The sequence below is a fragment of the Sminthopsis crassicaudata genome, chromosome 2 (genome assembly GCF_048593235.1).
Source record: "Sminthopsis crassicaudata isolate SCR6 chromosome 2, ASM4859323v1, whole genome shotgun sequence".
Taxonomy (NCBI): domain Eukaryota; kingdom Metazoa; phylum Chordata; class Mammalia; order Dasyuromorphia; family Dasyuridae; genus Sminthopsis; species Sminthopsis crassicaudata.
Genome location: NC_133618.1, coordinates 601,866,156 through 601,881,156, shown reverse-complemented (window position 1 = coordinate 601,881,156; position 15,001 = coordinate 601,866,156). Strand labels below are relative to the sequence as shown.

Below are 15,001 nucleotides of genomic sequence, written 5' to 3'. Positions count from 1 at the left end.
TGGGATCTAAAATCAGGTCAAATGCTTCTCCCCATTTTTCTAAATTGCCTATTCTGGAGGTCATATATATTCTCACAATATATATTGTGTCCAGATGGACAGATGAATTATAGGCATAAGAAGAATGAAGCATATAAGTATAGCTTATGCAAAAAAGGTATCATTAAAAGACATGCATGAGAAGAGTTGGTATCATCACATGACAAATGTGAGAGATAAGACAGACAATCCAAATGTTATTTGGTATAAACAAAATATTAAAAGTATTAGCAAATCCTCCTTCATGGAAGTTGTATATAAATATATCATAAAGGAATCACAAAGGATAAAATACATAAAAGCATTATATTTTATAGCAATAGAGGAAACATTCCAATGCATACATTAAAATATTAAGGGCAGCAAAAGGAACTCACTGCAATAGCAAGAAATAAATAAGCTGCCTACTTAGTCATTTTTGAAGATAATATCCATATGATAGAGATACATCTCTAGTAGAATATTCCTGTTTTTCTGGTAGTACCCAAGTTCAATACTAATTTAAATTTCCATGCAATGGAACTATATTTTAATTGCGTGTGTGTGTATGTGTGTGTTCAACCAAACAGTTCTCTATGAAATTCAGTGAATAAATCCAATTGAGTTTCAGATTTCATACTATTCATAGTATGCAAAGAAAAAGGTCTTTGGGTTTACGCAAAATTCTTAAGGTTAGCAATATTAGATGATGGTCAACTGTAATCGATTAACAATTCTCAGCAATATATAATTTAAGCTAATTCCAAAAGAGTTATGATGGAAAATGCTTCCACCACTTGTGAAAGAACTAGTGAGATAAAAATGCAGATTGTAACATACTTTCTTTTAAACTTTTTTTATAGCTTTTTATTTACAAGATATATGCATGGGTAATTTTTCAGCATTGACAGTTGAAAAACCTTTTTTTTTTTTTTTTTTTTTCCCAATTTTTAACCTCTTTCCCTACCCTACAGATGGCAGGTAGACCAATACATATTAAATATGTTAAAGTAAATGTTAAATACAATGTATATGTCCATACAGTTGTTTTGCTGCACAAAAAGAATCAGACTTTGAAATAGTGCACAATTAATCTGTGAAGGAAATAAAAAATGCAGGCGGACAAAAATAGAGGGATTGGGGATTATATGTAGTGGTTCACACTCATTTTCCTGAGTTCTTTTGCTGGGTGTAGCTGGTTCAATTCGTTATTGTTCTATTGGAGCTGATTTGTTTCATCTCATTGTTGAAGAGAGCCACGTCTATCAGAATTGATCATCATGTAGTGTTGTTGTTGAAGTGTATAATGATCTCCTGTTCCTGCTCATTTCACTCAGCATCAGTTCATGTAAGTCTCTCCAGCCCTTTCTGAAATCACCCTTCTGGTCATTTCTTACAGAACATTAATATTCCATAATATTCATATACCACAGTTTATTCAGCCATTCCCTAAGTGAGGGGTATCCACTCAGTTTCCAGTGTAACATACTTTAAAAAAATTATTTTTCTTTGTGTTTTTTTTGGTTTGTGTTTTCTTTCATAATATGCTACCATGAAAATGTCTTTTGTATGACTAAATATGTATATCCTATATCAAATTGCTTGACTTCTCAGTGAGAGCAGAGGAGAAGGAGGAAGAGAATTTGGATTAATTTTTAAAAAGAATTTAAAAATTGTTTTTACATGTAATTGAGAAAACAATTTTAAATCTCTTAGGTGGCACAAAAGATATAGTGGTGGGCCTGGAGTCAGGAATATATGAGTACAAATCCAACCTCAGATCCTTATTTGCTGTGTAGCCCTCGGCAAGTTGATTAACTGCCTCAGTTTCTTCATCTGTAAATGAATTGGAGAAGGAAATGAAAACCCCAAATGGAGTCACTAAGAAACTGAAAATGTCTAAAAACCACATAACACAACATCCTATTTCTGCAGAGTTTTAAGGGGAAAGACCATTAAAGACAAAAATGCCTTTGTTAGGTCCCATTTTTTAAAAAAATCACTTACATATATAAAGAACAATTGTTGATTTGGTATTTAAATTTTAGGAGGGTTTATTTTTTTCCAGTTTTTTTCTTTAAAAAGTTTCTTTCTTTTTGTTACTTATCCTCATGTTTTGAAGGACTGAGAATGACCCTTGCATGATTACTCCTAATTTTATTTACCATAGATTTGTATGACCACAGAATTTAAAACTGCAGGGGAAAATGGGCATTGTCATAATAGTCACCACATAAGATGAGAATAGTGAAATGAGTTTGCTGGCATGTCACTTAGAGGTTCTCTTAAGATTGGGATTAATTTGTTGTTTAGATTAATTTTATAGTACAAAGATACTAGTTTTATAAAATATGACATAGATCTAGAACCATTAACATTGGTTCTACAAATCTTAGAATATAAAATACTAGAAATGGAAAGAACTTTAGAAATTATCTCATTCAAGCTTTTCATTTCACAGAAGAAAAAATCAAGGTCTGTAAGAGGCAAATATGACTGACATTCATAGGATTATAGAGCTGCCTATGCCCTTACAAGCCACTTAATCCAATCTCCTCTTAAACATGAAATGCTTCAATTATAATTTTTGCAGTTGGTTATCCAGTCGTTACTCAAAATCTCCAGTGATGTGCAATTCACTATTTTTAGAAACATTTATTTCATTTTTGGACAGTTCTTGTTGTCTTACACTAATACAAAGTCTGTCTGAGGAAATTGCACCAAATTAAGAAACACAGGCATAGTATCAATTAGAAGGACTGCTTACTACTAAAAAATAATTTTGTGATCCAAATATGATATTATCATATTTAAAGATTTTCACTTTTAGCAAATAATCCTTTCAACCCCATCTGCAGTACATGAAGCATTTATAATCCCCTAAATGAGTTTGCAACTAGAGGTTCTTGAGAACTGTGTTCTTGAATGAATTAGGTTTCATATAATTAGTTAATCTTTCCAAATAAATTTTACCAGGCAGTATGGATTCACATTGCAAACAAAAATATTTATTTGAGTCGTTTGTGGATTATGGGGATATAGTAATTGCTTTGAAAACTGTTAGATGGTTCAGTGAATAGAGTTTTGAGCCTGCAGATGGGAAGCAGTATAGCAGTGATATAATTCATTCATGTCATGACCCAGTATAGGGTTTTCTTTCAAAGGTATTAGACTAATTTGCCATTTACTTCTCTAGTGGATTCAGGTGAACAGAGATTAAGTAATTTGTCCAGGGTCACACAACTAGTTAGTATCTGAGACCAGATTTTGAACTCAAATCTTCTTTACTCATAAGCAAACAGAAGTTAAAGTTTGAAACTGGAAAGGAACTCAGATATCTTTGATTCCCAGTCCAGCATTCTATCCACTGAACCACCTAGTTGTCTTGGATTCAGGAAAATCTGAGTCAAATCTACACTAAGTAGCTATGTGACATTGGTTAAGTCACCTAACCTCTTTTGTTATAACCCACCAGAGAAGGAAATGGTGAACTACTCCAATATCTCTGTCAAGAAAACCTCATAATAAGGTCATGAACCATCAGAAACAATTGAATGACCAAACAGTAACAATAATTGCTCTATAGAAACTCTGTGTTGACTTATGGCTAGGGAGCCAGTCTTGGAGTGAGGAAGAGCTGGGTTCAAATATTCCCTCTGATGTATTTCTGCTTTGTCAGATTAGTCAGTGCTAAGATAGGTCTTTTAAGATTCCACACTGTTGAAACTTATTGGTGCTGGGAAGCTCCACATTGGGAATTCTTGTTTGATGATGAAGTCACTGATCTGGACAAACATTAGAGAAAAGGGGAAAAAAAAAAAAACCTCCAAACAGAACCTCAACATGTCAATATTTGTGAAGGATGGTTAGACTGTCTATGATTTCTAATGCATTAAAATCTAATTGTCTCATTACAAATCTAAATGATAGTAAGATGAGACAGCAAGGAAAAATGGTTTCCTGAACATATGCATTCTGAGTATTTTCCTATCCCACTTCCTCTGGCAGGAGAATTGTCAGGCTGTGTTTTTCCTTCATTAGACTTTCAAAAGGGATCAAGAAGCAATGACTCTAGTCTGAGATTATTATGTACATACAGCTTTTTGGGGGGAAGGGATAGAAGGCTGAAAGATTGTGACCATGAGGGAATCACGCTCATTTTTGTAACTCAATCAATTCTTTTAAGGATATTGTCAGTTCTGTTCTATTATACTGTTCAAGTATTTCTCCATGTTAGATCAATTTTTAACTCAGGTTGTGGAGGTTATTTTAAAACACACAAAAAAAATCTTGGGTTGTTTATATGCACTGCTATTTTTTGTCATGATTTTTTTAAAGCCCATATACCAATACTAGTTTACTTTTGCTTCCTAGGAGTGATTGGGTGACATCGTATAAGGTGATGGTAAGCAACGACAGTCATACTTGGATCACTGTTAAGAATGGATCAGGAGATATGGTAAGTATCAATAATTGTGGACATAGCTAGAACCATAGAAACTTGGCAAGTGATTATCCAACATCTACTCAAAATCTCCAGTCATGTTAGGGATCATTTCCTGTAGTTCCTATGCATTCCACCATTTTAGAGATGAGGATATTGAAATGATGACCGAAGAGGGAAAGCAGTTTGCCCTAAGTCATATATTTAGTTAATGGAAGAATCAAAACTTAGAACTTAAGTTACAGATGCCCAGTTGAGCATCCTTTCTATTGCTCCATAGTACTCACTCAAGAAACTTTTAAATGGGTATCTATATATCTATTTATCTCTATACAAGAAATATATAAATGGAGGTCCATATGGATATAAATGTCCATCTATGAAAACACATATGAACAAAATAAGGATATATATATAATTACATATGTATATATATATATATGTATGTATGTATAAAGAATGTCTATTTAGTGAATTTATTAGATATGTTATCTTTTGCCACATTATAGACATACCAGATACAACTATGCCTACTTTGTGGTTTATTTATTAGTGTGATGATTCTTATATTTCACTCAAAAATGAAGGCAAGGGGGAATTATTATGTATAATTGAGTTTTTGTTCAAAATTATTAGTAATTTTCATTGGTCTTTGAAATTCCATGCTATTTCCTGAAGAATGAAACTCACCCTGAGATATCCACTTCTTTAAAAAAATTTATTATACCTTTTTATTTACAAGATATAAGCATAGGTAATTTTTCTGCATTGACCCTTACAAAACATTCTGTTCCAACTTTTCACTTCCTTCTCCTCACCCCTCCCCTAGATGGCAAGTAGACCAATACATGCTAAATATGCTAAAGTATATATTAAACACAATATACATACATACATATATATATATATATATATATATATATATATATATATATATATATATATATATATATATATATATATCCATACAGTTATTTTGCTGCACAAGAAAAATTGGACTTAGAAATAAGGTAAAAATAACCTGAGAAGGAAATCACAAATGCAAGCAGACAAAAACTGAAGGGGTGGAAATACTATGTTGTGGTCCACACCTATTTCCCAGAGCTATTTCACTGGGTGTAGGTGGTTCTCTTCATTATTGAACAAATGGAACTGATTTGGTTCATCTCATTGTTGAAGAGGGCCATGTCCATGAGAATTGATCATCATATAGATAGTATTGTTGCTGAAGTGTGTAATGGAGATATCCACTTCTGTGGAACTTTCACAACACAGTGAAAAATGTTATTAAAATTGAATTAGTAGTTTAAAAGTACCTTTTGATACAAAATTTTGTGATTCAGGCTGATAGTGTGTGTGTGTGTGTGTGTGTGTGTGTGTGTGTGTGTGTGTGTGTGTGTGTGTGTTCTTTGCCTATTTCAGGGCTATGGTGGTTTGTCTGGAAACCTTCCTTTTACCTACATTCATTATTTCTCTCTACCAGCAGAGGCTTACTTATGTGTATCTCTAGATAGCTGTGGGTGATTATATGCTACTTTAGGTCAAATCTATGACTCTGATTCCCTTTCCTATCACCAAAATATCATTTTATGTTATGCACAAATTATGTGTATTCAGTAAATACTTTTTGACTAAAGTAATTTTGTACGTAATTGAAGGTCTTGCCTTGATCATACCATTTCTCTAAAATTGCCATTATGTCCTAAACCTCTCACCTATATGTTTTGAATTCAAGAGGCAATTTGACATAGAATATAGAGAAAGTCTTTGCAAGTAGGGAGACTAAAGTTTAAACTTCGTGTTTGACACATACTAGTACTGTCACTCTAGAAAAGTAACAACTCTTTAATATCCTCTCTTGAGATGATAGTTGAAGAGTAGAAGCCAGTCTACCCTGATACATCAGGAGTTCCCCATATCAAAGACAAAACCCAAAGAATATTTTCTAAATCCCTATGCAAAGTCCTTACTCAGATGTATAGGGAACTTGGGCCTTTGGTCATGTCAACTGACAGTGCTCATTAGGGAGCTCATTGTGAAGCTGCCACTGAGAAGGTTGTAACATATATGGCACAGGTGCAGTTCAGGGATACCCAGTGCAGAAAGACCCTATGCTGGGGAATCTAGTAGGGGGGGGCTCGCAGCCAAAATACAGCAGCTTTGGCTACCCTGTCTTCTTCAGAAATCAATGGATCAGCAGAGAAAGAAGGTAAATAGTGATCCCCTGAATCCCAGAATAACAAGCAGCAGTTGGTTATGCCTAAGCAGCATAGGAAGGAAGCCAGCAGCACCACCCCCAGGGCAGTGTGAAGACCTTGTCACCTATAGAGAAAGCTTGGGATAATCTCACTTTTGCCCTAAGAGCAGACCTCAACCTTTAAAAATGAGCAAAAAAGGAAAAAAAGAGCTCTGACTATAAATAGCTATTATGGAGACAGGGAAGAGCAAACCTCAAACTCTGAGGACATTAAATGTAAAACTTCTCCAGATGCAGCCTCAAAGGTTGTTATAAGTTGGTCTCCAACTCTAAAGGCTGTCTTGGAAGAATTTTTAAAAAGACCTTATGTGAGAATTAGAAGAAAAATGGGGGAAGGAAATGAGAGCTTTGGAAAGGAAAAAAACAGAAATTGAAGAAAACTCACTCTTTAAAACGAGATTTTTCAAAATAGAAAAAGACAATAGCTCTTTGAAAAACAGAACTGCTGAATTGGAAACAGAGTACAAGTCTCCTAAATAATGGAATTGGTGAAATGGAAAAAAAAATCAGTGAACAAAACAATTCATTTAGAAGTTAAATTGACCAAAGGGAAAAGGAGGTAAACAAACTAACTGAAGAAAATAATTCCCTAAAACATTAGAATTAAACAAATGGAAGTGAATGGATGATGCAAGAATCATTCAAACAAAACCAAAAGAAGAAAAAGTAGAAAAATGTTAAATATCTTTTTTTGAAAAAACAGCTAACCTAGAAAACAGATCCAGGACAGACAATCTAAGAATTATTTGGCCACCTGAAAATCACAATTAAAAAAAGAGCCTAGACAATATCTTTAAAGAAATCATGAAAAAAAAAAAAACAACTTACCTGATGTCCTACAATCAGAGGGTAAAATAGCTTTTAAAAAGAGTCACCAATGACTTCCTGAAAGAAGCCTCAATATGACAACTCCAAGGAATATCATAGCTAAATTGAAGAATTATTGGATCAAGAGAAAATACTTCAAGCATCCAGAAAAAAAGAGAAAAAAAATAATTCAAATATCGAGGAGCCACAATCAGGATTACCCAGGACCTAGCAACTTCCACTTTAAAAGATCAAAGGGCCTAGAATATGATAAGAGGGCAAAGGAGCTTGGACTGCAGCCAAGAATAAACTATGTAGCAAAATTAAGCATTATCTTTTAGGCGAAAGATAGGTATTGAAAGAAATAGGGAATTTTCTTTTTTTTTTTCCATTTTATTGCTAAAGCATTCTTTTTTATTAATTTTATAATTATAATTTTTGACAGTACATATGTATGAGTAATTTTTAATAAGATTATCCCTTGTATTCATTTTTCCAAATTTTTCCCTCCCTTCCTCTATTCCCTCCCCTAGATGACAGGCAATCCCATATATTTTACATGTGTTACAGTATAACCTAGATACACTATATGTGTGTAAATCCAATTTTCTTGTTGCACGTTAAGAATTAGGTTCCGAAGATATAAGTAACCTGGGTAGAAAGACAGTAGTGCTAACAATTTACATTCACTTCCCAGTGTTCCATCTCTGGGTGTAGTTATTTCTGTCCATCATTGATCAGCTGGAAGTGAGTTGGATCTTCTTTATGTTGAAGATTTCCACTTCCTTCAGAATACATCTTCATACAGTATTGTTGTTGAAGTGTATAGTGATCTTCTGGTTCTGCTCATTTCACTCAGCATCAGTTCATGTAAGTCTCTCCAGGCCTCTCTGTATTCATCTTGCTGGTCATTTCTTACAGAGCAATAATATTCCATAACATTCATATACCATAATTTACCCAACCATTCTCCAATTGATGGACATCCATTCATTTTCCAGTTTCTAGCTACAACAAAAAGAGCTGCCACAAACATTTTGGCACATACAGGTCCCTTTCCCCTCTTTAGTATTTCTTTGGGATATAAGACCAGGAGTAGCGCTGCTGGGTCAAAGGGTATGCACAGTTTGATAGCTTTTGGGGCATAGTTTCAGATTGCTCTCCAAAATGGCCAGATTCTTTCACAACTCCACCAACAATGTATCAGTGTCCCAGTTTTCCCACATCCACTCCAACAGTCATCACTATTTGTTCCTGTCATCTTAGCCAATCTGACAGGTGTGTAGTGGTATCTCAGAGTTGTTTTAATTTGCATTTCTCTGATCAGTAGTGATTTGGAACACTCTTTCATATGAGTGAATATAATTTCAATTTCATCATCTGTGAATTGTCTATTCATGTCCTTTGACCATTTATCAATTGGAGAATGGTTTGAAGAAATAGGGAATTTTCATTTATTTTTGATGAAAAGACTAGAGTTGAACAGGAAATTTGATCTGCAAATACAGAACTCAAGAGAAGCATGAAAAAGATAAAAAGGGAAGAAAAAACTCATATTTTTAAAGGTTAAAATGTTTATATCCCTAAATGGCAAGATGATATGTTTAACTCATGAGAATTGTATTTTTATTAAGGTTATACTTAGAGGCCATAGTTATAATTTGACTTTTTTGGAAAGATATAAAAAAGAAATTGGAATGTAAAAGGGATTGTAGTGGAAAAGGAGTAAATGGGAGGTAAAATGTTGTAAATTATATTACATGCAGAGGCAAAAAAGACCTATTATATTTGAGGGAAACAAGGGAGAGGAATGATTATTTTGTGAACCTTAATTTCATTGGATTTGACTCAAAGAAAGGATATCAAACATATTCAATTTGATATAGAAACTTGTCTCTTCCTATAGGGAAATAGGAAGAGAAAGGGGAAAGGAAAAGGGGAGGTAATAGAAGGAAGAACAAAAGGAGAAAGAGAATGGGTCTTATAAAAAGAGGAGGTGATATAAAAAGGGAGGGCAGATTGAGGGAGGTGGTGGTTAGAAGCAAAACTCTGGGGAAGAGAGAATTTCCCCGTTCCAGGGAAATGGAAGAGACAAGTATAACTTGGGGAAATAACAGGGCAGGAAATACAGATTTAGTAATTTTAAATGTGAATGTGAATAGGATGAACTCTCCCATAAAATGGAAGCAGATAGCAGACTGGATTAAAAGCCAGAATCCTGTGGTATGTTGTTAAGAAACACATTTAAAGCAGAGTGATACATAAAGAATAATGGTAAAAGCCTGGAACAAAATCTATTATGCTTCTACTAGAATTAAAAAAAAAAAAAGGCAAAGGTAGTGATCTTGATCTCAGATAAAGCAAAAGCAAAAATAGATTTAATTAAAAGAGATAAGGAAGGAAAGTATATCTTACTAAAGGGTACCATAGATAATGAAATAATATCAATACTAAATGTATATGAATCAATTGGTATAGCATCCAAATTCCTAGAGGAGGAGGTAAAAGAGAGCTGCAAAGAAAATAGAAAGTAAAACTATACTAGTGAGGATTCTAACCTTGCACTATCAGAACTAGAGAAATTGAACCACAAAATAAATAAGAAAGTACTTAAGGAGGAAAATAAAATTATAGAAAAATTTTGTATGATAGACCTTTGAATGGGGACAGAACACTTTCTTCTCAGCAATTCATGGAACTTATAAAAAAATTGACCATATTAGGGAATAAAGATCTCAAAATCAAATGCAGAAAGGCAGAAATAATAAATGCATCTTTTTAAGAGCATGATGCAATTAAAAACTACATGTAATAAAGGGTCAGGGGAAATAGACCAAAAATTAATTGGAAACTAAATAATCTCATGCTAAAGAATGAATGGTTGAAACAACAAATCATAGACACTATCAACTGCTTCATCCAAGAGATTGACAATAATGAGAAAACATACCAAAATTTTTGGGATGCAGCCAAAGTAGTTCTTATGGTAAATTTATATTTCTAGAAGCTAACTTGTATAAAATAGAGAAAGAGAAGATCAATGAATTGGGCATGAAACTAAAAAAGCTAGACAAGGAATAAATTAACCCCCCCAATTAAATACCAGATTTGAAATTCTGAAGACTATTGAACTAATAAAACTAAGATTTGGTTTTATAAAAAAATCAACATAAATAAACTTTTAGTTAATTTGATTTTAAAAAAAGAAAGAAAAAATCTCCAGGGCCAGATGGATTTACAATTGAATTCTACCCAATCTTAAAGAACAAATAATTCCAACACTTTGCAAACTATTTGGAAAAATAGCATATGATGTCCTATTAAATTCCTTTTATGACACAGATATGGAGCTGATACCTCATCCAGATAGGGTCTAAACAGAGAAAGAAAATTATAAATCAATTTCCCTAATTAATATTAATGCAAAAATTGAAAATAAAATATTAGATAAGAGATCACAGCAAGTTTTCATCAGGATACACTATGACCAAATAGAATTTATACTAAGAATGCAGGGCTGACTCAATATTAGAAAAATTATTAGCATAATTGACTATATTAATGACCAAGCTCACATAAATCATATGTTTATCTCAATAGCTGCAGAAAAAGCATTTGACAAAATCCAACACTCATTCTTATTAAAAACACTAAAGAGCATAGGAATAAGTGGAGTTTTCCTTAAAATGCTCAGTAGCATCTATCTGAAACTATTAGCAAGCATCATATGTAATAGGTATAAACCAGAACCATTCTTAATAAGATCAGAGGTGAAATGAGGTTGGTCATTATCACCTTTGTATTGTATCACCATCACAATATTGTATTAGAGATGTTCTCTTTAGCAATAAGAGAAGAAAAATAAATTAATCGAATTAGAGTAGGTAGTGAGGAAATAAAATTATCATACTTTGCAGATGATGTCATCTTATACAACCCTAGAGAATCAACTAAAATGACTATAACCAATTAACAACTTTAACAAAGTTAAAAGACACAAAACAAATCCACAAAAAACATCAATATTTCTATATGTTACCAACAACATCTAGCAGTAAGAGATACCAAGAGAAATTCCATATAAAATAACTATAGATCATATAAAATATTTGGGAGTCTGCCTTCCAAGACAAAGTCAGAAATTATATAAACACTACGAAACACTTTCCACACAAATAAAGTCAGAGTTAAACAACTGGAAAATTACTAAGTGCTTGTAGGTAGGCCAAGGTAATATGATAAAAATGAAAATTTTACCTAAATTAATCTACTTATTCAGTACCATACCAATCAATCTGCCATCAAATTATTTTTTTCAGAAGTAGAAAAAATAATAACAAAATTTATCTGGAAGAACAAAGATCGAGAATTTCAAGAGAATTAATGAAAAAAATGCAAATGAAGGTTGACTAACTGTACTAGACCTAAAACTACATTATGAAACAACAGTCATTAAAACCATTTGGTATTGGAAAAGGGAAAAGGGGAAAGAGAAAAGGGAAAAGAACTCATTATTTGATAAAAATTACTGAGAAAATTGGACAATAGTATAGTAGAAAGTAGGTACTACTAACACCTAACACCATATAGTAAGATAAGGTTGATTAATGGGTTCATAATTTAGACATAAAGAATGATTTTATAAGCAGATTACAAGAACAAAGCATAGTCTAGCTTTTAGATCTGTGGAAAAGGAAGGAATTTGTGGTCAAAAAAGAAGAAGGCGGCATTATTAAATTCAAAGTGGATAATTTTGATTACATTAAGTTTAATAGTTCTTGTACAAACAAAACCAATCAGATAAGATTAGAAGGGAAATCAAAAAAACTGAAAAAAATTTACATTCAAGGGTTCTGATAAAGGCATTATTTCTAAAATATATAGAGAATTTACTTGAATTTATAAGAATAAAAGCCATTCTCCAATCGATAAATTTTCAAGGAAATAAACAGGCAATTTTCAGATGAAGAAATTAAAATCATTTATAGTCATATGAAAAGTGTTCTAAATCACTGTTGATCAGAGAAATTCAAATTAAGACAACTCTGAGGTACCACTACACATCTTTCAGATTGGCAAAAATAACAGGAAAAGGTAATGATAAATATTGGAGGGGATGTGGGAAAACTGGGATACTGATACTTTGTTGGTAGAATTGTGAACTGACCCAGCCATTCTGGAAAGTAATATGGAACTATGTCCAAAAGGCTATCAAACCGTACGTATCCTTTTATCTAGCAATATTTATCCTGGACCTATTTCCCAAAGAGATCATAACAAAGGGACAAGGACCCACATGTGCAAAAATTTTTGTAACACTTTTTTTTTTATAGTGGCAAGAAACTGGCAATTGGGTGGATGCCCATTGGATCATGTCTGAAAAAGTCATGACATATGAATGTTATGAGATATTATTTTTCTATTAGAAACAATCAGCAGGGTGAGTTCAGAAAGGCCTAGAGAGACTTACATGAACTGATGATGAGTGAATTGAGAAAAACCAGGAGAATATTGTAAATAGCAACAAGATTGTATGATAATCAATTCTGATGGATATGGATGTTTTCTACAATGAGGTAATGCAAGCCAATTGCAGTGGACTTGTGATGGAGAGAGACATTTACATTCAGAAAAAGGACCCTGGGGACTGAATGTGGATCACAGCATAGTATTTTCACCTTTTTCTGTTGTTGTCACTTGCATTTTGTTTTCTTTTTCATTTTTTTCCCTTTTTGATCTAATTTTTCTCATGTTCTATGACAATTGGGGACATATGTATAGAAGAATTGCACATGTTTAATATATGTTGATTTGCTTGCTATCTAGAGGAGTAGGTATCAGAAAAGCAGGGAGAAAAAGTTTTGAAACAGGGTTTTGTAAAGGTGAATGTACATCTAGTTTGAAAATAAAAAGCTTATTAAAAAAGAATTTTGTAAGGGCCTTCAAACCAAGTGATTATGTTCATTGATTCTTAATAATTTCAGCTCAAAGGTGGGCATAGAAGACAATAGCAGGTCAATAAACATTTATTATGCCTACTATGTGCCAGGCACTGTGCTAAGCACTAGACAGTGAAAAGTATGCTGGGAAATGTTTTTCAGGGTTAAAAAGTGAATGGAATGAATCTTATTAGTCATCTGTGCTAAAGATTCTTAATCTTTTTTGTGTCATGGACCATTTTGGTTGTCTGCTGAAGCCTATAGAGCCCTTTTCAGAATTTTGTTACATGCATAAAATTAAATATATAAAATCACAAAGGAAATTAATTTTATTGAAATATTTTTAGCATAGCATTCTTTTTTTTTAAGTAGGCATTTATTTATTTATTTATTTATTTTTTAAATTTTATAATTATAAAATTTTTTGACAGTATATATGCATGAGTAATTTTTATAACATTATCCCTTGTATTCATTTTTCCAAATTTTCCCCTCCCTTCCTCTACTCCCTCCCCTAGATGACAGGCAATCCCATACATATTACATGTGTTACAGTATAACCTAGATACAATATATGTGTGTAAATTCAATTTTCTTGTTGCACATTAAGAATTGGATTCAGAAGGTATAAGTAACCTGGGTAAAAAGACAGTAGTGCTAACAGTTTACATTCAATTCCCAGTGTTCCTTCTCTGGGCGTAGTTGTTTCTGTCCGTCATTGATCAGCTGGAAGTGAGTTGGATCTTCTTTATGTTGAAGATATCCACTTCCATCAGAATATATCTTCATACAGTATTGTTGTTGAAGTGTATAGTGATCTTCTGGTTCTGCTCATTTCACTCAGCATCAGTTCATGTAAGTCTCTCCAAACCTCTCTGTATTCCTCCTGCTGGTCATTTCTTACAGAGCAATAATATTCCATAACATTCATATACCATAATTTACCCAACCATTCTCCAATTGATGGACATCCATTCATTTTACAGTTTCTAGCTATAACAAAAAGAGCTGCCACAAACATTTTGGCACATACAGGTCCCTTTCCCCTCTTTAGTATTTCTTTGAGATATAAGACCATGAGTAACACTGCTGGATCAAAGGGTATGCACAGTTTGATAGCTTTTGGGGCATAGTTTCAAATTGCTCTCCAAAATGGCCAGATTCTTTCACAACTCCACAAACAATTCATTAGTGTCCCAGTTTTCCCACATCCACTCCAACAGTCATCACTATTTGTTCCTGTCATCTTAGCCAATCTGACAGGTGTGTAGTGGTATCTCAGAGTTGTTTTAATTTGCATTTCTCTGATCAGTAGTGATTTGGAACACTTTCATATGAGTGGAAATAATTTCAATTTCATCATCTGAGAATTGTCTGTTCATATCCTTTGACCATTTATGAATTGGAGAATGGTTTGATTTCTTATAAATTAGGGTCAATTCTCTATATACTTTGGAAATGAGTTCTTTATCAGAACCTTTAACTGTAAAAATATTTTCCCAATTTGTTATTTCCCTTCTAATCTTGTTTGCATTA

The 15,001-nt window shown here is 33.0% G+C and overlaps 1 protein-coding gene across 1 annotated transcript in view; it reads left to right on the top strand.

The window, feature by feature from the left end:
• CPXM2 (carboxypeptidase X, M14 family member 2) overlaps positions 1–15,001 on the top strand; it is a 282,814-nt gene that overhangs the window by 186,065 nt on the left and 81,748 nt on the right. The window contains exon 5 of the mRNA XM_074295802.1: positions 4,393–4,477. Coding sequence (XP_074151903.1) covers positions 4,393–4,477 — 85 coding nt within the window. The remainder of the gene's footprint in view (positions 1–4,392; positions 4,478–15,001) is intronic.